At 29.0% G+C, this 25921-nt stretch overlaps 1 protein-coding gene across 1 annotated transcript; it reads right to left on the minus strand.

Moving 5' to 3' along the window:
- Positions 1–848: 848 nt before the first annotated feature.
- Positions 849–2770, minus strand: LOC129972779 (uncharacterized). Its single transcript, XM_056087040.1, has 2 exons — positions 2659–2770; positions 849–1495 (listed from the first exon to the last, which is right to left on the minus strand). The coding sequence occupies exons 1-2, from the start codon at positions 2768–2770 to the stop codon at positions 849–851; spliced, it is 759 nt and encodes a 252-aa protein (XP_055943015.1).
- Between the last annotated feature and the right edge of the window lie 23151 nt (positions 2771–25921).

Below are 25921 nucleotides of genomic sequence, written 5' to 3' on the forward strand. Positions count from 1 at the left end.
TAATTGGCATACTATTAAGCTGCGACATATTTGAATTTTAAAATCAATTTCTGACATATGCAATACTCCTCTATAACACAGTATATTAATAGTTTTGAATTAATTTCATTAACCTCTTCATAATCTTAAGATCGAAGAGGGTTTGTATTAAGCAAGTATGTCGTATTTTTAAAGCAGATTTTACATTCCACACCGATATTTGCGCACAAAAGATGCAATTTAAGTACACATCGCACATTATGCGAGATAATGTCTTTAGATTAGAATTTTAGTCGATAAATTTTTGTGGAATGCGGCTAACGTTGACCGTTGTTTTTGAAAGCTAAATAAGAATTCTGATGGAAGATGTGAGAATGAAGCATATTGCCCTCTTATAATAGACAGGGGATTTTGCGTGAAATCGGAAGTTGCGGGTAGTTGTATATTGAATGGAGTGGAAATTTAGTGATATTTTGGTGTTATGTGGCATTTGGAGAACATTTCATGGAAACATGTGCTGCTTGAAGAGTTAATTGCACATTTTGATAGTGGGTATGGAACAAAATATCACTAGTATCGATCTGATTGCAATAATGTGGATTACAAGATAAGTTCCATACAGAGAAATACGAATATTTTAGGACGTAAACAATAATTGAAACATGAACAGAGTCCGAATATTAAAAAAAGAGAAATATGGGTAATGAAGGAATTTCAGGACAGTGGTGGTTTGAGATCTGGGAAATGAATTTGTGACTAGATGGTGTGAGAGGTTAATAAATGAATTAACTTCAGGTCATTGGTGGTTTCATGAGTGGGCAATGAATGGATTTAAGGGCGTTGGTGGTTTTGAATGGTGGTGGTGAATTTTAAGTCCTTTGTGGTTTGAGGTGTGGGTAATGAGTGGATTTCTGAGCCTTTTTAGTTTGAGTGATAATGTGGATCTTGATCTGAGGCGTGGGTAATGAGTGACTGTGTGGATCTTGATCTGAGGCGTGGGTAATGAGTGATTGTGTGGATCTTGATCTGGGGCGTGGGTAATGAGTGACTGTGTGGATCTTGATCTGGGGCGTGGGTAATGAGTGACTGTGTGGATCTTGATCTGGGGCGTGGGTAATGAGTGACTGTGTGGATCTTGATCTGAGGCGTGGGTAATGAGTGACTGTGTGGATCTTGATCTGAGGCGTGGGTAATGAGTGACTGTGTGGATCTTGATCTGAGGCGTGGGTAATGAGTGACTGTGTGGATCTTGATCTGGGGCGTGGGTAATGAGTGACTGTGTGGATCTTGATCTGGGGCGTGGGTAATGAGTGACTGTGTGGATCTTGATCTGAGGCGTGGGTAATGAGTGACTGTGTGGATCTTGATCTGAGGCGTGGGTAATGAGCGACAATGGGGATCTTAGAGGTTTGAGGTGTGGGTAATATGATTGTTGGTTTGGGTTCTCTGATCAGTGAGTGATAAATTAAGTGTAGATCTTGGTGTTTGGAAGCGTGAGTGATTAGGTCTTGGTTGTCTGAGGAGTGGGTATTGAGTGAAATATTTAATTTTGTTATATGTAGCTGCTGTGCAAATGAAAACTGGTTTTAAATTGGTTTGGTGGTTTGATGAGTGGGCAATGAATGATGTTTGATTCCTTTGTGGTTTCTGATGTTTGGTAATGAGGGGATCGTGATTGCTTCGATGTCAGGTGCTTGATAACGAGTGGATCGTGATTGCTTTATGGTGTCGGGTGCTTGGTAACGAGTGGATCGTGATTGCTTTATGGTGTCGGGTGCTTGGTAACGAGTGGATCGTGATTGCTTTATGGTGTCGGGTGCTTGGTAACGAGTGGATCGTGATTGCTTTATGGTGTCGGGTGCTTGCTAATGAAAGAAATGTGGTTCTTAATAGTCCGAAGTGTGATTGACGAGTGAAATGGGCTTTTTGGTATTCTGAAATGGGATTAATGAATCGAATGTGGGGTCTTGGGTAATCCGAAGTGTGGATAATGATCGTAATATGAATTTCGGTGATATAAAAAAATGTTTGCAATTTTTCTGCTTCGAAATGCGAAAGGAAAATTTTGCGTATATGTGCAAGCATCTGTCATCTAAAAGGGCTATGAAGCATGTCTGAATTTTTACAAATATTCTTTAACATCAGGAACACTTATAGTAACATCTACAGTATTTTTCAGTGTTCTTGCTAATATACAAGTGTTAGCTTATGTGGGAAAATTACAAAATTCCCTTTTATAAAACGTTTTTGAAATGGTTTAGTGTTTGAAAATTTTATCACTTGTAATACAGCGACACCCATCAGGTTCCAAAACTAGTATATTTCTTTTAATTTAATCGATCAGCTTGTAATTATTGGTTTCAGAATTGTTTTTATTTCAGCTCATTTGGTTTCAAAAGTTTCAATTTCCAATTGATTTGTTAATAGCATCTTTTAATAGCAGTAACCGTTTAGAACTACTGAATTGGGTAACTCAAAATATTTATATTGATTTTCATATCGAGATGGGTGAAAAATTAAAAATTTTTTCTATTGTTATTGCATTTTTTTGGATTGATAAATTTTCGAAGGGACATGAATTATGTTTTGAGAATTTGAATGTTTATCCTAAACAGTTTTTTATTCTTAGAACAAATTTAGTTCTTAATTCTAATAACATATTCTTGAGATTTCTCTTACGAGTTTCTGCGTTCAAATCTCTTAAAGAACAATGCAAATTTTCAATGTCCTTATCGCCTAGCAACCAAATCAGGAGTATTAAAATTCGTTTAACTTTGCAGTTGAGGTCCATTATGTAGATATCCTGCTATTTAATTTCAGTTTAGGGATAGTTGGAGATGAAATGCCATAGTGAATCAATAATAGAAATTCTAGATGTTTTGGAAAACTTCACTCAATGTTTTCTTGGTGTTTTATGTTCCTTATAAGGTCCATGCATATTTTGAGCATAATTTTTTTTTAATAATCTTAAGATTTCAAAATCTAGGATATATCAATGTAATGTCTTCATCACATTGTACAACTAAGCAACCGACCTATCCGTTGCGCTGAATTTTTTTGGATAAAATGTTTTTAAGCCAACCTTTAAGTGCTAATAAACATGTTTTAAATAATTTCTTCGTTTGCTGGTAATGTGTTTTCGTTGTAACTTTAAAATGATTGAAACATACCCCATATACACAGTAAACACAGAATTAAACCCCATATACAGTTTTTTTCTATTGATGATAATTATCCCTACAGAGAAATAAAAAATTTGATAAAGTGACTGACTTATTTCTATAACCCAGGAGAGGTGATAATATAAATTTGTTTGCTTTGAATTATGGAATTTAAAAGTACACTCCTTTAATTCTACTTGGGAAATTCCGTGATTAAAAGCTTGTGTAAAACCTTTAGGGCTACATTTCTCCTATGTTCGGCATGAAACTTACCAAAAGAATTATGAAAGTTTGTCCGTTTCTAAAACTCGCACCCCTTGAATTAGTAATTAACTATTTGGATAAATTTTAGCGTATACAGTGCTGCCAACCCAAACGAAAGGATAATAGAATAATTTGATGAAAATATTCAGCTTAAAATTGGTTGGAAGTAATTAAATACTTGGGTTTGGATTTTAAGATTGCAAACTTTGTAACGGACTATCGGAAAATTGATCTTTTAATTAAATACAGTTATTGAAAGATTCAACAATGAATAAATTTCTGCTTTCTTAAAATTAAATGGTGTGCAGAAATGCAATATTCACATTTTGGTTTCATAATAGATTCCTCGGTAATAGAAACTTCATTAATTCCATAAAATTATTAAATATAAAGTACAAAGTAGTTTACAAACTCACTAAATCGGATTAATTGAGCTTCCGTTTGCATTTTTAAAGCAAACTAGTAGTGAAAGTTTTTAACTTATTTAAATGCATTAAGCAATTAATCTATTTGTGGTTGGGAATATAGTTAAAGCATCTTCGAAACAATCGACTAGTATATACAGTGATATTTAAAAGTCGGACTGAATTTGAAATAGCAAAGATTTAAAGTTAAAATGAAAAACAATCGCAATTGAATATCTTTATGTATATATTTCATGTACTTTCTATGTTCTTTCTATATTGCTGCTTTAAATCAAATCTTTGCATTCATCCGAATTCGTTCAGTTTTTTTTCTCCTTATCTAAAGCGATATCTTCCATCACTTTCAAGTTGATATTTGAGCAACCTAATATCAGTTTAAAGGCATTTAATGGAATGATAGACATAAATTTATTCACTAAAAATGTCATGGGATAACTAAGATTAATCGAGAAATCCTCTTTTAGAAATTGAGTATTGATATACGAATTCTTTTACAATCGGGAATTTTGCATAACGCCAACTTGCACAGAACAGTTGAAATGACACATGGAACTATAAAGCACGAATCAATTAAATTGACATAATTAAATGAAATAATCCCTTTAATCACCAGTCCTAAATCCGTTAGGAATGGTACGTAAGAAACAGATTTATATTTTATTTATTCTTATTTATATTTTACGGACTGAAAGATCAAAAAAATATTTAGCCAAGAAAAAAATAGAATCATGAGATTACTTAAAATTAAATTTGAGCAGTTCTTTATATTCACTTTCTGTCAATAGGGAGGTTTTGGATTTCCGACGATTCAATTTTAATGTATTTGACTAGAAATGAATATAATCTTTCAATTGCAAAAGATCCTTTTTCTTAACAGGTATTTTTGTCTTGAAATTTTTAAAAACTTATTTTATTTAAACAACTAATGTACTTTTTACGTGTTTGCCCATTACAGAATGTTTAGAATACTTTTAAAGCGTTTTTCACTACATTCTAAATAAAAGAAATTCATCGTGAATAATGTAAAAAAGTTTGCAAGGTCAGAGTTCCTAAATAGTATGGTTTCGTCACGATTTCCTCTGACTCCCATTTATTCAGTGACTGGAAACACCCTTCAGATTTTTTTTTAAACAAGAGTATTTTGTTGTTGCAAGGATTCTTTATTTCCGATTTCCGGTTTGAAAGCCGAGCGCCATTTAAAAGACCGCAAATCATGCGAAAAGGAATTTGATTTGCTTTGAGAAGAGGAAACCATCTACTTGCGTGAAAAAAAATGTAATTAGAAGATTTCTGGTGTTCTTGCTGTTTTAGAAGTTACATATTTCTGGCCTGAAGTATGCAGTTGGACTTTTATCGGGATCTCGAAGGATGTAGCCAAGATAAGAAGGTAAATATTAAAGTCTTAAAGTAAATAATTCAAGAGTTACATTCTATAATGGATTATAGCTGAATATTTTTAATTTAAAATTGTTATTAAGTGAATTTGAATTATGAAATTTCAAATACAGAAGAATATCGCCATATCCCTGGAATTGACCCTCCCCCTCACCAACTGAATATTTCCGGTTCTTCCGATAAAGGATTAGGTAGCGAATATTTTTATAAAAAGTTGCACATTCTGCACCTCAGAATCGAAGAAATAAGTCAAAACATGATTAATTGTTCAGATATTTTTAATTTTGCATGTCATAAAATTTTCCTTTAAATTATAGCATATATCCACTTACCTGCTGTTATAATTAAAGTAAATCCTCAAAAAATAACAGTCAAATTCTTCTGTTTTTGTCAACATTTCTGTAGACATGCCATGGATTCGAATGATTCGGAAATATAGTAATGTAAAATATTGAAATTTTTAATATTCAATTAATAAAACATGAATTAAACTACACAAGAACTGAATTACGATTTTATATAGTAAAACTGAATATGGAACCCAATTTGAATTTTTAGTCGTTCAAACATCTTGAAATAAAGTATTATACTTCAATTTGCTGATATAAATATTGTCTGGCTCCATAAGCGTGTCAATTATGATTTGATATTCACCAGTAGCGATTACTTTCATGTGAAATGAAGTCACCTGGAATCATTGAAATCTTTTTGAAAGCAACAAATAAGTTGGAATATTGGGAATATTTTATACCAGATAAAATTTATAATTGCCAGAATATAATTGCTTGCAAATTATATAGCCATAAAAAATCATATTTAATAAAAATTTTAAACCCTTGAACAATCAAGAAGTAAAAATATTAAATACCAAGCCAACTGCTTTTGAATGGATAAACGAAATGCTAACAAACTTATTCACTATTGTGTTATCAATTTGGCATTGATGATAATGTAAATTATTTTGAATGTTAGACTTTATAAGAATGATAAATTTTTATGCAATTTATAGTAAATCATCTTTTTAAAATCATTTTCCAGATTCCAATCGACGAGACGAGGCTATTCTCTAAGCTTTATGTCGACCAGGGTTACATCTTGAGCCATTGTCAAAGTTTCCGAAATTCCTGGACATTGCATGAACATTGGCATCGAAGAACCTTCACCAGTTCCATTTGTGTCCAGTTTGGTAAACTGAATATCTGGAAGATAAACTAGTTATCCTAGATTTTTTTAATACATTCGATGTTAAATACGAGATTCAGAGCTCAGTGATTCTGAAAAATATATTCTTTCGCATTTTTCTTGTATATTACATAGGATCTGAAGATTAAAGATAATGAAACAAGTGTGAAAGAAGATTTTGTAAGGTTGCAAATGCTTATCCAGAATTTAAAATTTATTGAATTTAACATTACTTTAAAATTATCTGGTTAAAATGACGATTTGTGTAGAAATTAATTATACGAATATTCAATTCAATTTTTGAAAACTTACTCAGCACGGTATCGAAATATTTTCTCATCTGAATGCCCAACTTAAAAAAAGCATATAAAATTCAGATAAACTATCTATTAATTTCAGTTTTTACAAATTCTTGTTGATTAAATGAAAATTGAATTCGAAATTTCAGTTAGTGGCAACTATACAGTGATTATACATTATTTTCACATGTTCCTTTTACTGGTTAGTACCTATGATTTGTACCTATGTCCTTGTAAATATATTTATTTTTAAACGAGTTTTCCAGATATCTTGTTTGATCAAATATCAGATTCTTGTTGGACAATATCCTAATTTACCTTGAATTTTATTAGACTTGGGCTTACTTTTCTTATGCACCCATTTGGCAAAAAATGTAATACAAAGATCACATGCATACTCAAATTTTTTACTTCAGTTCAGCAATGAAGTGACTGGATCAGTCGAATACGTTCAAGTTTGCTTTCGTACCATGAAAGCAATTAAACAAGAGTTGATGTTACTGTAGTCAACTAAATCCTGATATTTCAAGAAGTTTCTTTTAAGCTTATGGCACATTTCTCTCAATTTTTTTTACTCTATCCATATCGATGTTTAAAATGTGATATATGCAAAAATTTTGATTGGATATGACTAGAAGAATTTAAACTTAAGGCTTTATCTAAAAGCAACTTCCAATGAATGTTCTTATATTTCAGGATTGTTTTTTAATTTCATGAGTGTGACGCAGATTAGTCAAAGCTGGTTCTTGTGCTATAAAACAAACTCACTTATATTGCAGGAATGAATTTTGTTTCATTTTCCGTAAACATCTGTCGGATCAGGATTATGAGTTGCTTAGTATACTTAGTGATATACAAACTGATCTGCCGTCATTTGAAATGAAATCATTTTTTGACGACTGTTGCAAAGAGTGTTCTAACATTTTGTTTTACAATAATAAATCTAATATTAGATTATTTCTGAATATTGCTGCAATTAGTGTTGCATATTAAACAAAATATTGTAAACTTTATCATATTATGAATTCACTCTTGTAGTTAAAAGTTAATGTAACCTTCTTGTACTGCCAATGCAAATACTGGAAGTATATATTTTTTACATTTTACTTCCATATTTAAGTAGTTCCTATTGTAACTAATAATTGCAACTTAACTGTAAGTTTTATATAAATCTTGCCCATCAATATCTTATCAATTGCTGTAAAAATCTTGTTCAGTAAAAAAAAAATGTATTTTTTTTATTTTATTAGCATTTTAATTTGAAATAACTTATTGCAGTTTCTGATATATTTTATGTGTTCTGTATATTAATTGATTATATATATATATATATATATATATATATATATATATATATATATATATATATATATATATATATAATATTGCATCCGTTTGCATATTTCAATTCTAGTAACTAACTTTTAAACTCAAACTGTAAAATGCAACTCTTACTGATATTCTTGGTAACCTTAATTTGAAATTTTGCAATTTTATAACTTACATTTGGGCATTAGTTGAAAATTATTAGTTATTTCTAAGGTTATGTAACGAAACAAAGATTTTAATTTCTAAAGTAAAAATAATTCAATTCCAATTCAATTCATGTTATTTAATTTTCTGAAGGAATTCTAATTGGCTCGGCCGGTCAGCCAATTGGGAATCCTTTCAGCAACAGAGGGAAAAAACTGTTTGATCATCATGTCTGATCACCATGGTGATCAATACATTTTACGAGTTGAGGCGCGCATAAATTAACAAAGCACATCTGAAGAAAATTTGATTAGTGTGATACTGATTAGTGATTTTGATAATAAATGTACGGATGCAATATATGCAGTATAGTGTTTAAATTCGTTTTCATTAATGCTGCTGAAAATTCTTTAAAATAAAGTTTCTTTAATTTCAGAGAATGTTTTTAGGAACACTTGATTGCTTATGTAATTAAAATTTATGACGATTTTTTAAAAAAATTATGAATGTTAGAAACAAAATCCATCAATTTAATATTTGTTTTTCTGTTCAACTTTCTTAATGATCATAAAATCTCATCTGTATAATCTATTCTTCGTTAACTTCCAAATGTGCTGGAATCTTAACATGTTATAAATTAGTATATTTTCAATGAGCACTTTGTTTTAAAATACAGGCTAAATGATTGTCATTTAATTTTTAAATTTTATTTCTTATAATAGGCGCTGTCTATAAGCGATTTATTTTGAATAGTTTTTAATTAAAAACTAAAGTAGAAAATGAAGGCATCTTAATATTTTAAAAATATTTTTTGTATTATTAATTTAAACTCTAAAAATAATTGTGTACAATACAACAATGTCTGAATACATTCATTCTGGGAAATGTTAAATGTTACTATAAAATGTGTAATTTAATTTTAACTTTGTACCTCCAGTAAAAAGAGAATTCTTGTTCCACGTGGACAATGGTTGTTTCCCAATGCAAATGTGCCTTTTCAAAAGCAAACCTAATGTAAAACAGATGTAATTTTTTTACAGTATTCCTCTTTGTAGAATTCATGTATACAATATAAATATAATTTCTTACTTTTCCTATTATCTGGTAAATACATGTACAGTAACCTTGTCAATAAAGTGTTAAATTTGCACTGTTGTGTATTTGAATTTTATCAAGTAAGGGTAATTTATGCAAATATTTGCAATATGCTTTATTCACTGAATTGTAATTTCCAGACGAATTTGTAACGTAATCAGCCTTCTATTCATTGACGGTAAATTTAGGTTATTTAATATAATGGAATGATTTGAGGCATTTCAAAATTATACGATCATTTCAAAAGTAGCACTTGCAGTCCTTCTGGGAAGCGTAACATCAGTCTAATCAGTCATTTAAATAAATTTGATGCGCAATATCTCGAGGCGTCTCTATTCGAATTATCCTAATTGTATAAAGCTGTTCCGATGCTTTTGCAGGTTAATACCAATATTTTTTCGGTGTTTGCTAGAAATTTCATGTATTTTATCACATATTTCCCATTATGATGGCTAATTTAGCAACCAATTTAATAAGCTACATGAAATGTTCTATTTCCAAGGCAATTCTCCCAACCATTTTTATATATCCTGTAAACTGTTACAAGATAAGATATAGCTATGATAGCGTTGGTTTCTATTGTTCAGATTGTGTGAGCTAGTCAATTTTTATTTTAAAAACAGTAGTTTTTCTCACCTTCGTAGAAAATTTTGATACATTAATGTAAAAATTTAGCGTAATTACATTTTGCTATTAGAACTTCACATACAACTTTAGCTTACTTGGCTTACTTCTTAATAATATTTGAAAAAAATTCAACTAGCTGTTCGAATATACTGCATTTCCTAAAAAATACTATTTCTTTAAAAGAAAGCGATTTAAATTATTTTACAGACGTTAGATTGTTAAGAATATTAAAACTAAAACAATTGAAAACCTTTATTCTAAACTACGGTTTATTTTTAAGCAACGGTTGAAAAACATTTAACAAAAATGTATTGTTTAGGCGAGTGTAAAAGTAAGTAAAAGTTTAATTTCTTTAAACAAGTTTCTTTGGATTTCATCCCTATACAACTTTAAAAACCTTGCATTGTTATGCTCATTTTACAATGCATTTCTCTAATTGTGTAACTTTAAATTCATACATCCAATTATATCAAAAGGCGCAGCAATGTTTTTAAAACTGGCATAGTAAAAAAAATTTACTGTTTCTTGATTTCGAAATTAAATCTTAATAGTAAGTATAACAAAATTCCTTCCACCGAAAAAATTAAAGGCGTACATATATTGAAACTTGATTTAAGAATAAAGATAAATCTTCATTACTTTATCACACACAGCAGGGAGAAAATAAGGATCAAAGGATTTGTAGCAGCAGCAACAACAACAACAACAAAAACCATTTGCTTTGTTTCAATAAAGTATTGAAAAATACATTTAAAAACTTTTAACAAGTAGGAATGATAGTCATGGTTTTCTCGCTTACTCTGTAATAAAAGCAATTCCCGCACCACCGCTTAAATTTGGGTAACGCTACGAATGCCTTACGCAATATTGGTGCAAAATAGTTGCGAAATATTGGCTTTTGTTGGAATGAACATTTTTGTTGAATCTATTGTGATCCATGCCATTTTTTTACTATTACTTAGAAGTAGTTATCGAATTCATATTTTAGATGCGTTTCTAAACTAACATTTAATAAACTAAAATTATAGTCCCAAAATCGCATATTAAATTTAAATTAAATTAAATTAAATTGCATGTGTGTGTGACTACATTTTTGAGTTATTGCATTTACTGCTTATGAAAGTACAGACTGACAGTAAACCCCTTGATGGATTTGGCTTGAAACTTTAAGCATACATTTTAGATGTTAAATATGTATACTAAACTTATTAATGTAGTTGTCTTCATTTTGCAATTAACATGTCCATATTTATATATGTTCATACAGACTGCCTTTGAATGTATTTCGGTGAAAATCTGATAGAAATTGACATAGACTTGGTGTAAAGCCCACATCATTCTATACCAGTCTATCCATATATTAGTTTTCCATGTCAGTTTAGAACAAAGCCTTTTGTGTTTTTTGTCAGACATATAATTAAAAAAATGTTTTTCGAAACCAAGAAAGTTTGAAATATAAAAATTCGTCAATCAATTCATCAGTTCGAGTTTTTTACGAATGCGCTGCTTTATTTCTTACTCGAGAAAGTAAAGTATGATAAAAAAAAATTATGCCACCAAATAGGTGCCATTAAAAATATAATTCTTCAATTTTTAAATTCTATTTTTTAATTTCAATTACAGTTTTAATAGAAGCTTAATATAATCTCTCTGGGGTGTATATTTTATTTCTTATACAAGAAAGTAAAGTATGATAAAAAAAAAAAACTATCCCACCAAATAGGTGCCATTAAAAATATAATTCTTCAATTTTTAAATTCTATTTTTTAATTTCAATTACAATTTTAATAGAAGTTTAATATAATCTCTCTGGGGTGTATATTCCCACAGACCAAGTTATATATGAACGAATATTGTATTTTTAGGTAAGATGATTCGACCGCAAAATGCCAGCACAAACAAATCCTTACAATCAGTAAAGTTTCAGTGAAACATGCAACAGTTGAATAAAATCTGTAGTAAATGGCGATTTAGATACCAAAAGAACAAATATTGCAGATCAAAATTTGATATTCACTGTGAAACTTTTGAAATTGCATTTCGAAACATTATGGTCAATTCTTATTTTAGAAAATTCTTTTTAAATAATTATAAGAATTTTTATTTTTAAAGATTTATGAAATATTCGAAAGAAGTGTAATAAATTCGAAATTATAAAATTATGTACAGATTTTAAAACAATATTACATTTCATTTCTAATGTAGTATGGAATATCCATCTTTCTTACAGTTTAAAAAGTAAAAACGGTATGTTTTAATATTACGTATAAATGAAGGGAAAAAATTTACACTTAAATAATTATCCTAATAGAAAAAAATGATAATTGTACGACTCATTTTAATATTTGTTTAGGATATTGTAAAAATTTGAAGTAAAGAAAACATTTAAGAAGTTAAGGAAATTAAGACTTATGTTATTAAATTCTCAAATGTAATTTGAAAAATAAATTCGGAAATTTCATGTCTACTTTAGGTTACTGGTTTAGCTTTTCAGAACGGATACTGTGTCATAAGTAGCAGTAATGGAAAATAACATGAATAAATAACACATTCCTGGAACATATAAAAATACCAGCAAATGGAGGTTAACGAACTTGTTCAAGATAATAAAGCTTAATTTGTTATAAAAGGTGCAAAAGGTGCAACCTTTTCTTGGAATGTTCAAGTCATTAACATTATTGCGTAGAGATGCAAGAATGAAATATTATATTTTGCTTAAATCTACTATGTAGTAGGGTATCGTAGATCACCAAGAGATAGCCGAACTTCTTATTAAGCGGATACTTATGGAGATATGAACCATCTTTTTTTATTATTCAGTTTTGGCCACTATTGTAACAATTAATGAATACCTAAATCATTGTTTGTTCAACAGTTTGACTATTACCAAAATTTTTGATTAAAATATCATTTGCATAATTTTTCTCGTGGTAATTATTGCTTAATTAATTAAAATGCTAAAAAGATTTAATCTTTATAATTTTAGCTATAGATTATTAAAGAAATTTTAAACTTTATCATTTAAAACTTGAGGACTATGAAGATTAAAATTTATTTTTACGAATAAAGATGCATCGAGTATTTTTATATTTAAAAAAATGCAAATATCATATTGAGTTTTTATAATCCTGCAAAAATCCTGCTTCTTTGAATTAAGGCGAATTCAAATTCCGTGATTCTTGTTAGTCGAATATTTTTGATATAACCGTCTTTTTTTTTTAATTCATTTTTGGCAATATTTACAACTAAAGAATACCTAAAGTATTATGAAAGCATTTTGATGATTGCGGAAAATTTTGCATTAAATTTCTTTGGCATAATTTCTTTCTCGATAATTATTGTTTATTTTAAATAATAAAGAAATAGATATTTCTAAATTTAGCTATATATTATTAAGGAAATTTTTTTAACTTCATAATTTGAAACTTTGAGATTACGAAAAGAAAAAAGAACTTGAATATTTTTACACTTAAATGAGTGCAAGCTCATGTCGAGGTTTTTTTTAATCGTGTAAAAATTTCACTCCCTTTAATATATACAAATCTCTTTTGTAGAGTTTCAAGTTCAAACATTTAATTTAGAAACAAGAAGTTTCTTAAACTCTATTTTCGATTCTCTTTACTGAAGTACTTAAATTTTAATAAATTTCCATACGCTTGGATATCGCCCCTCTTAAGGACTGTGAAATGATGTGGAGAAAGGAAGCCAAATTATTTCACAATTTGAAGTTCACCCAGAAGGTAATTACACCCTCCTGGAGTTAATAATGTTAACAATGTGCCAAACAGGTTTAATAAATTTCAATTTTAATGTGCCTTAAAATGGGGTAATAGCATGACAGGAACCATAACAGCATGGTTTAATCAAATTCTATTTATTTTGTAGGCATAATTCTTGATTTTCATATTTTTTAAATTTACTGATAAATTTCATATTTTTAAATTACATTTATCTTTTTAAATTTACTGTTCTTACATTTAAAGTTTGTTTTCACAAACAATTAGTAATGAAATATTTTTAAAATATGCCCATTTTTAAACACTGCTTTTCTTTAATATAATATAATTGGATGCATAAAAGTATATTATCTGTTTTATTACTTGAAAATTACTTTCTTATTTTGATGCACTTATTATTTTTGTTCAGTCTGAGAAATCTTTACTGAACAATTCTCTGAGATTTTATACAAACTATGGAAAGCTTACTGCAATTCAATGCTAAACGATTCTGGTTTCTGTTCATTTCTTAAATGAAGTATTTAGTTTCGCCAGTTAAGTTTTGTATTAGTTTAAATACTTACATTTTTCCAACTCAAAGTTCACATTTTACGCGAAATTACAGAAAGTTAGGGAAATGCAATGCATGATAAGTGTAATGGTGTGAGGATTTTAAAATAGTATGAGAAATTCAATTATCAAATTTTAATTTAATTAAATCAAATATAATATAAAAATGATTTTGCTGAGAATACCTCCAGGAGCAAGCCACATAAAATATAGAAGGTTCGGCAGCCATTATTCTTGACGAACCAACTAATTATCAAAGATGGCGAATATTAATGAGCGCATTTTCAAAATTGATAAGAGAATATTAATAATATAAGGCTAATTAGAAAAAAGAACTACTCATCCAAATTTGGAACAGATGTGTTTATTTTTAAGAAAAGTAGGTTAATACATTTGTATGAACATATTAATCGTAGTAAAATGGCAAAAATTTAGTTTCTTCCACAGAAATATGATTTTTCACTTTTCCAATTACTCCTTATAGAAGTTTAAAATATGAGTAGTATTGGCACTTTTGAGAAAAATGTTGCTTTGACTAGCGATTTAAGTGTTTATATTGCTGAAATGGAAGAACAAATAAGAAAGACAACAATTGTAACACATTTACAAAATAAATTATATTGGAATCAAATTAATATAAAATGTATTCGGGATTAAAGATTTCAAAAATTATATATAAATTGAAATTCCGGGGTGGAAAAGAAATATGAAAATACTTATCTGAATCAAATATTAAATTACGTTATTTTTTCCAAATAACATGTATTTATCCATTACATTTTATATATATTGCTTTTTTATGACAGGAGAAAGAATTTGAAAGAATCCTATGAAAATTGTGTCTATAAAGGAAATTGCATTTACCATGTATTTTAAAGTTAACTCTTTTCATTTCTATCATATATGTTTTTCTGATTGCAGTTATACATATCTAATCTAATTCTTTACTCAGGAAAAAGTAAATAAAAATAAAAATTACCAATCTTATACTAATCAAATGTCTATAATATATAATCGAATCTACTTTTCAACAATAAAATTTATGCTGGGTGTTTCTGAATTCCGAGTATAAACCGAGTAAGAGTGGAAATATCGATAATAATCAGAATCACACTGGAAAGCAAGGTCTGAAATGTCGCTCTCAAGTATTAAGGATTCATAAAAGTAAGACACAATACAGAAAGCAATATTAAGCACGTTATTACACAAAAAACGGAAGATATTTAAACGCATCAAAGAAGATTCCACACATTGGCATTCATGCACGATTGATATCTGTACTGCATAGATTGGCGAACCTTTTCTAAAATACCGCTGCTGCTATGATAAGCTTCGTGGATCAAGCAGCAGCGATGACAATCCTTGCAACAAGTTCTATTTTAAAATATACTGACATTTCGTAAACAATGACCATGGGGAGAAGGTTATTGTCTACGAAATTCAAGAAGCGGGAATCTAGGAGAACTTAGAGTCTTGTATGCTACTGAACCACTACGTCCAATCCATCTACCTCGAAATAGTCATGTGTGGAAATTCCATAATGAGATCTCATGATAAAATGGCCAATTTTACTCATTGCCATTTTTTTTCATATTATTGTGGATTTTTTTTATTATATTGTTTTCTATATACCCTTGTATACTGGAAAAATAAATACGATTTAGAAAGTAAAATGTAATATGTTTTTTCAAGAATATTATTTGTTGTGACATGTAATTTGAGAAGAGACGCAACTAATTTTTTCAATCATAATATATTTTGAGAAATTTTCTAAAATATATTTATATATCAAGAAGAATATCAGCATAATATATTGTCTGAATTTCATACTAATACATTCATTAAAAAATTTGAATGTAAAAAAATGCGGTCTAGAGACCACACCTCCCCAGTTAAGTCCTAAATTTTCATCGCCCCCAGTTAAGAGTTAACAATTCCGGAAGGATCTTCTCAAAAATCATTAGAAATGCGTGAGCGTTCATTGGGGGTGGTAAGATGTATGCGACAACCAAATAGTCTGCCACAATCAACATCAAAACAATTTTGTGCAGCATCTAACCAGGTTCCGTATGGATCGTTTATGGCCCACAAGTGCGAATTGTGAGTATTTAACACCCCTTTATATGTAAATGGCACTTCTCCATGAAAAAAACATAAACGAGGTGCTAGCCGAATACGCGCTTTTGAGAAAACCACTGTACAAGTTTAGTTTAGTTTAAAGTAGTTATATTAACGTTCTGTTTTTAAAGCAACTCTAAGGCTATTATGGGACGAAAATTGTAATTTTGAAACACATTCAGATGACGAGAATGAAACCTGAACCGATACTCCTTCTCCAAACTTCCACACCACACCAGCGATAGGACGTTTTGCTCCGACGGAATTTACATGCACTATACCTGCTTACACGACGGTTCTTCTGTGGAAGCGGGTCTCGAGCCTAAAACCATCCGATTTGAAAGCCGAGACCTTACCATTAAGCCACAGCGGCTCTTGAACTATTGTGCAAATGCAACGAATCGTGGATAATATTCCTAAGTAATTGGACTTTTTGAAATGAACGATGAAGTTTTCGTTGTGCAGAATTTTTGCTGGACAAAATTTAGTTTTAATAATACTTTCAAGCTTTTCGATTTAAATTATATTTGAAACCATGGTCATTGGAAAAGAAATGCCTCTATCTCACTTAATTTTAAATCAACAAAACATTTCAAAAAGAATGCTAAAAGGAGATTGCTCTAACAATTACATATTCATGTCGTTTAAAATATATCTGTAAGAAACGGAGTTGTTCTAAGTTAGAAATATTTCATGTACAACTCCAACCTACACATGCACATACATACGTTCTCATTTATTATTTAGAATGCATTATTCGAAAAGAAACGTAATTTAAACACTTTTATTAATTTTTTAAATAATTAAATTTAACTTTATGTTAAATTTTAAGAAACTTTCGCATTTTAATAGCATTTGATCATGTATTCTAAAAGCATAAAGAAGAAATGCAAGTGAAATTCACGAAATAAAAAAAACACAGTTAATATGTGAAACGACTTTATTGTGCCGTATCTTATAAAATATCACAAGTCACAAAATCTATTGAAATGCTATACTGCTGAAAATGTCTGTTCAAGAAAGCTACTAGCGCCTACATCTTTCGTTATATAACACCGACGGTAAGAATCCGCGCCTCCGCATCTGAAGAGTTTCTCATTTTGATTCAACACTGAATACGAATATATGCCTTCCAGCATAAAATAAATCTCTGATATCAACAATTTCTGTAAACCACGCCATATAGCTGTAGAGAGAAAATAGCTGGTAAGAGACAAAAGTTGGAAAAAGAATAAATAAGAAAAATATAGAGGATTTGAAATAGTGCCAACAAAAAAACTATCTCATATCGGTAGAAATAAAAGAAAAAACGAATTTATCAAGGAAAGGAGTCAAAGCAGTATTTTTTTAAGAGAGTAAAGTTAGAAGCAAAAGATTTTTATTCAATAAATTAAAAAAGGAGATTGAAATGATTTAGAATTGCTTTCTTCGAAGTAAATTATTTATAAAAAAACATTTGCAGTAAAACCATATCAAAAATCTTCGTATTATCCTTACTTATGATTATTTTGATGGTCACATAATCATGAACATTTTATTTAAAATAAAAACATTCTATTTCAATGTATATCAATTTTAATTTAATTTAATTATATTTTTGAAGATTCAAGAAGGATGTTTTGAGACTAAACTCGTGAATTTGGAACATGGTCATACAAAGAGGACGAGACCTCTTCAAACAAACTCAATGCTACAACGTCCAGGTACATTTGACTGTCAGCGCTACATTTCGCATATTGGAAACAGAAGTACAGAATATTTTATGGAATTGGTTTTCAATACCTATTTAAAAAATATATAACCGCGACTATATAAAATCCCTGCAACCGTTATGAGAAATCTGTGTTTGATGAAAGCATATTGGAAATCATTTGCTTGGTTCAAAATTGTTGAAAGAGAAATCGAGTATCTTTTAATTAGATTATTTTTTAAAGAAAGCTGCAATAAAATCATTTCAAGAAATTATACATTTTTCTTAACTATGAACAGTTTAATGGCCACATGCTCTGAAACGTATTATTTAAATATGAGTATATAAAAACAATATCTTTCAATAAATTTCAATTCTAGTTTAATTTCGTTATATCTTTGAAGCATCAATAAAACTGTTTTAAGATGAATCTCATTGTTTGTACAGTGGTCAGATAGACAAGATGAGATCTCTTCACACAACCTCCACGCTACATTAGCAAGGTAAATTTGACACTCAGTGCTACATTTAGCTCATACTGAATCCAACAATAAGGAATTTTTAATGGAATTGGGTTGCAAACCTTCACACTACGGTTATATTAAAAAACTTTTTACCACGGTCTCAAATCTACCTTTGCAAGAAAGCATAGTGCAAAAACATTTGCTTGATTTACAATTGTTGAAAGAAAAATTGAAGATCAAGATACTAAAATTTAACCTAAGTCTCTGCAATTCAATATGCGATAATAGTATAATCCAAAATTTTCAGATAATACCTGTTCGTAGGCTTTAAACCGTGGTGAAAATTTCTTATCAAGGATTATATACTTGCCCAATCTTTAAAGAAATAAAATTTATTAACTTTTTTTCTCTGTGAAACAAAAAATCGATTTGTTGCTAATTTTCGTCAAATAAAAAAAAAATCAAAATATTTTAACTTTTTCTCATAAATAAACTATTGAATCACCATATAGGATCATAATTGTTACTTATTTTTTTAAAAATATTTTGCATATTATCATTTTAAAAAATATATATTTAATGAATCAAAGATTTATGCAATGGATATAGGAGTTGGTATTCATTCACTACATATACTTGCACTGAAACAAATTATTAAATATCTTTTAAAATTCAAGTCAGTTTATATGTTTTGAGTATGAGTAATTTTAGTCCATTTTAAATTCATTTCTCCACCAAAATGGTTCTTTATAAATCATTGGGCCCACAGATAATTTTATGGACTCTGGATCAATAATGTATCGCCAATAAACATTATTGCAGAAATTTCTAACATTCAGTGATCATGAGTCTTAATTGCGTATTAAATATAACAGAATTTAAATAACGATTATCTCTTATAAATATCCATTTATAATTCAAATACAGATAAAGTAGCTTCAGTTTTTCTGCTGAATCATAATAAACAGCGTCCAGTATCTGTTGTCATCTTCTTAAATGATTGCAATCATTTAAGAAGTTCAATGGTTGAATCATTGAAGAAGATCATTGAATGAAGATCAATGATTGCAATCATTTAAGAAGATTGCATTCATTCTACATGCATTTCAAACAATAAGAACAATTCGCGAACTAGTGTCATTGAAATTCGAGAACAAGTAATTTCTACAGGTTTTCAAAAGTTCTTGAAGATTGTTGAGACTCAGTTTATTTTGTGGTTAGCTGAATGAAATAACAATTGAACACTAATCTCGGGGATATTGTCATGTAGGTACTTTAGTGTGGAACTCAATGAAGTAGAGGTCACAAGAAGTAGAGCTGAACCAATCTATTAACTCAACTCTGAACTGAGAACACAGTGACTGACAGATATTTTATACTAGCTACTATTAGTTTTTATACTAGCAGGGAAAGTTCCAGAATATTTTTCTGGAGATAGTAAGAAAAGTCTGAACACTTGTCCGGTAAATTAAAGAAATGTCCAGAATCTTCTGGAACATGAAATAAAGGAAAACATAAAATCAAGGAATTAAATATTTACACAGACTGTGAATCGCAGGAAGGGAACTAGGGGAACTCGAACTTACGATCTCTTGATTAAGAGACCAGTGCTATGACCATTCGGCCATGAAGAGTCGACTGCCTCTTTTCAATGCTGCAATATGAAAATATTTAAATTATTATGCCATGAATGTTTGCTTTTCGATTCATTACAAATCATAATAATTTGAAATATAGAATTCAATATAAAAAATTGTGTTTACTGAAACCGAACAGCGAACAGCGAATCACATCACGAAGTCCATTAATAGAGACATAAAATTATATATATATATATATATATCATTATGAAAATCGAACACAATATAAATGCTTTTATTGAATATGTAATGAATAATGTAGCATATAAATCCCAGATCAACTGGAAGCATATATTTGAAAACAGCATCAAAAGGCAGAAAATTTCAGATTTTGATTTTATGTTTAAAATTAAAATTTATTCAAGAAATTATTAGAAAAAATTTGTCTAAGATGCATGCTAAAATGAATTTATTGTTAGTGGCAATAAAGTGTAAAATAACCACGGCAAAAGAAACAATTCAAGGGAAAAGTGAGGTTGTAACTCATTTACTTAAAACGCATTTCATTATTTTAAGATATATAAAAAACAGAGACCGAATGAATCAATCTTGTGAAAGTTATTTCCATTTTTATTATTTTCTCATGTGTTTAAACTTAGACAAATTTCTAAAAGAAAAGGTTTTTTTCTTTAGAAAAACCGACCAGAATTCATCACTAACAAAAGATTATAAAGAATTCATATTTAATGCATAGAGACTAGATTAACTGCACATTAAGAAAGATATGACTTACAACTAAGAAAAATAATTTTTTCTCTTGTTTGTTGATGAACAGGTTCATCATTTGATCATAAAAAAAAATCCTTTGATTGAAAAAAGTGATCATATAAAACAAGTCTTGTTCCATTTTGATTGTATTTATTGATTTTAAAAATTACATGACTTGATATTCTAATTCAAATTAATTCTATTTAAAATTTCATAAGCTTTGGTCATTAATGATTAATTATCCAGATATCATAAACTGTATCAATGTTGGAGACCTATTTGGACTACTTACTACTAACATAATATCTAAGGCCGAATTATCAAATAAGCAATGCAAGCAACTGCCTATGGAACTTGAAATTTCCTAGAGCCTGGAGCCTCATAATTATACTTTTACATTATTTCCAAGATAATCTAATTCAAAGCGTTTCTTTAATTAACAAGTATGCTCGAGTTTAGTTTAGTTTAGTTTAGTTATATTAACGTCCCGTTCGAAGCAACACAAGGGCTGTTTTGGAACGGATCTCGTAATTTTGAACCGTGGTCAGATGACGAGGATGACACCTGAGCTGTCACCCCCCTCTCCACACCACACCAGCGAGAGGACGTTTGTCCCTGACGGATTTAAAGTGCAACAGACCTTCTTACACGAAGGTTCTTCGGTGGAATCGGGTCTCTAACCTGAAACCCTACGTCTCACGAGCCGAGACCTTACCACCGCGGTCAGGAGAAAAATCAATGGAAATACTGAGCGCAGAAAAAAAAAAGAATCTAGAGTCGGAAGAACTTTGGTTTGGGCTGGTCGCTGAGAAGTCCATTGAAACCCCAATGCACACAGAACTGATTAAATGATTTAAAGGCCAAAAGCAATCTTTGATTTTAGATACATTAGTGTTGCAGCTCGTACAGTCCCTTGTAGGACGGTCAAATGATAATTTAACCCCTTTTTTTTCACCATGTGCTGATATCATACAATTAAAGTACAAATAAATCGAAATTTATGGCAATAGTAGATTGGACAACAATTTTTTAAAAGAAATTAACGTGTTTCCTTGCGCCTATCATTGAAAAATACACGTATTCATTTTGCAATGCACAATCACAAAATGCTGATGGGTTGGCAAAATACATATACTCAACAAAAACTTGAATATAAAAAATATAATTCATCCTAGGCCAGATCTGAACATTGTTCAAAAGTCTTTAAGCTGAAAACCCCAGTACAACAGCTATTCCAAAGCCAAATTAGTAGGTTAAAATATAGATACAAAAGTTTCTATTTTGTTTTGAATTTTTTCACATTACCATGCCTCATGTAGGCATTATATTATAATATGATCTTATTCACTACATTATGTTCTTAAAAACAGCTGAAAATGTAAGAAATTTAATATTTTTTTTTCTTTCTTTCAATCCATCAATCATCTTTCTAGCTGATATTGCATTCCAAGATATTTTACATGTTCCGTGGAAAATCACAATTTTTAGTTGTTCAATGTTCACATAATTTTCGAATATCCAAACTAAAGAGAATTCATACCATATAACGTCTTTTTAATATGTTCATCGTGCAACAAATTTCATATCTAGCTTTAAAACTAAAAATTTGAGGGTATTTTTTTTCAAACTGCAATTTTTTTAAGAATAATTTTTCCAGCATTGTCGCTACTGGACAAATGTTTAAAATAACAAACTATAATTTTTGTTTAGCATTTTATTAAAAAAAATAATAAAATTCCAGAGAGTAATTATTCAAAAGATTTTTTATACAAAATTTTCAGCAGTTATTATTTAAAACACACTTTTGGAGATATTCGTAATAACTGGTTATTGTTACGGATAACCCCCAAATTGATTTATCAGTGATGGATTTATTTCTATAAATTGATTTATCAATTACTGTCGAAGGGACCAAAAATGAATAAAACGGGGTAGTTATATGGTTATACTGCTTCCAAGAACTGCGAGTTACTATTCTAAATTTATAGCAGCCTACAAGACGTCGTACTGAATATGAGGTTCTTTTCACAACTTTGATCAAATTATTGACTTGAAGATATTTTCAGTTTCTGTAACTTCTAAGTAGGATGTATTTTCTTGATCAACTGCATTGTCCTCCCTCCTTTTGTTGCGATTATCTATTTCCAGAGAGTATTATTTACTCATGCGATTTCCCTTGTGGACTTTTATTTTAACCCTATTATTTATTATCTAAGCAAATCCTTAATCTGAAGTGGACATGAAATTACTGGTCAAATTTTAAATTTGCATTCCAGATTGTGCCAATATATTCTAATTCCACTATGTTCCTTCTATTTTTTTAATCTGCTTCTTTTCTGAATCTACAGTTTAAAAAAATGTATTTTTAAATAAGATAATTTTTATTTAATGTCATTTTTCGTATTCACAGAGAGAAATATTATTTCTACTTTTTAAACTAAATAAGAGGTTATTTTGCATTATGTTAAGAAATACATTTCCTTTTCTTAAAACATATCCTTTAATTTCGACAAACTATAAAAAGTTTATGTGGACATTTCTCAGTTCAATAAGAGAAATTATAATTTATTCTCAATAGAGATTCAAGAAATTAAATCTAGTAAGTATTTATTAATAAAATTCATATTTAATTCATTTTAAATAGAACAATATGTATAAAAATGAAATATTTAACATTTTAAAAATTAACCAATTAATATTATGTTATTTTCGTCATTTTCAGTGATTAGTTATTTCTGCTTTGAGGCAACTGAAGTATTAAATATCAATAAAACTTTTATATCTAAAAGAAAATAAAATGAGTACCTAACCTCTTCATCAATAAATGAATGCAATACCCAATTAATCATTAAAGCACAAGAGTAACTGAAACGATTTTATATGCAATTTCTTAATTCGATTTTTTTTTTCAATTTGAAAGTAAATTTAAACTAAAAAATCTTTCAGGAATTAAGAAAGATGTAGGATTTTTTCAAACACAGATGGAAAAATTTAAGAATTTCAAATAAGAATAAGAATTTATTAACTGTGAGCACCAAAATTAACTACTGAAACAATTGCAAAGTGAATCAAGCATCTTATCTCCAAATGAATAAATTTCTAAAAAGATTCATATTTAAAAATTTAAATTTAAACTAATTACTTTTACATTTAAAAAAATGTATCATACTAAGCATAAATTCAATGTACAATCTGATTGTAGTAGTCTAAGAAATTCACTTGAATTAAAATTCATACAAAGGAAATTTTGACTGAAGCGAGAAAAACTATGGCTGTTCAAGATTTGAAAAACAATTTATTTCTATCATGAAAGCTAGATCTAATCAACTTACATGAAAAGCTATCCAATATTGCCTATGCCATATCCTCTAGAAATTTGAGAAATGCGTATAAATAGAGGAATTTGTTTAGATATTTAAAACCTAGTAATATTATGGAAGTTTGGAATAAAATTTATTCAAACCAACTGAACGATAAATCATTTCATTTGCAATAAATATATTGTATAAGTATTGCTTATAGAAACAATGGACCATAATGTTATTAGAATATTTTGCCCTCGAATATATTTACTTAAACGCTTTATTCGATTGAAATTCATTTGCCCAGAAGCTACTCGAATGCTGCCTTTGAAATGATGGTATAATTTTGAACTGCTCCTATATTTTCAATAAATTCTCTGAAATAATGATACGTGATAAAAGCATTCCTAACAAAATCTGAGAATTACAATTCAATGGATACAACTTGAAATTTGCATTTATTAGAAGGTTTATTAATAAAATCCAAATACTCAACAAGAGTGAAAATAACATTTTATTGACATGTTAATGTGCATAGAGTTACAAGATTACAGCAATAAGTAATTATAGATGTATATAAATTCTAAACATGAATTTTACAGAATACATTGGAAAGCATTTATTTACATGCAAAAAAAAAAAAACTTATTTTAATTGGATTAAGATTGCTTAAAGCATTTGTTCTGGGAATTAAAAACACTGCAATTGCACTACAACACTTTCATTGCAAGTGCAAAATAATAATTGAATTACCAGTTTTATACACATTTCCCGATGCATTAAGACAACAGTTTAAATTTTAAATATTAACACAAGAATAAACAAGATTTGTGATAACATTTTTATTCTCTATTTTAAAATATTAATAAGGTATTCACTTTTTTTAATTATAAATAAGGGAATTTAAAATAGATCGCATTTAGTTACCTATTCTATAAAACACGATTAACATTAACTGATAAATGTTACTTTTATATATTAAACTGTACATAATTTAGAATAAACAAGTTTATTAAATATAAAAAAATCTAGCACATGTCGCAATGAAAGAAACGACAAAATTTCATCTTTATGAATATTAAGAAGGTTAAATAGATTATCAAAATCAAATTGATATATTTCAAACATTCATGATTTTCTTCTAACATCAGAATAGATTTACATATTGACAAACAAGTATTACAACGAATATTCAGCAGAATTAACGAAAATAGATTTATATTTTTAAGCCTTTATTATAAAAAAGAAAATTATGCTGACAATACACTGCATCCATTCAATTATTTAAATTACAAAATAAGTATTTATCAAATTTTATTCGAACGTGCTTAAGTTTTTGAACAAGTTTCTTACTAAAACCTATTGATCACCATGGTGATCAGGCATGGCGATCAAATAGATTTTTCCCTAAAGCTCAAAGGATTCCCGATTGGATGGCCGGCCGAACCAATCGGTTCTCCTTTGTTTGAAAATAACATTTACAGATTTATTCCTTTTAATTACCTTTACTTAAAACAACTTATAATATTAAAAAATAAACTTGAAACAGTAGGATTCCTAGTGTTCCTATAGTAAAAATTAAGGAAATGGAATCAATTTTTAAACGGATGCAATATATATGCAGCATTTCTTAGCTTACAGTTAACAAAAGATTTCATAAACTGCATTGACTACATTCAAATTAAAATAATTATTAAATAAATATAAATTTACAGAAAGCAACTTAGTCTTACCAAGATTGATAGACAATTTACTCAAAACTTACAATTATATAGCAATTACAAATTTCACAAAACTCTAAATTATTGAAATG

This window comes from Argiope bruennichi, chromosome 1, assembly GCF_947563725.1.
Source record: "Argiope bruennichi chromosome 1, qqArgBrue1.1, whole genome shotgun sequence".
Classification (NCBI taxonomy): Eukaryota; Metazoa; Arthropoda; class Arachnida; order Araneae; family Araneidae; genus Argiope; species Argiope bruennichi.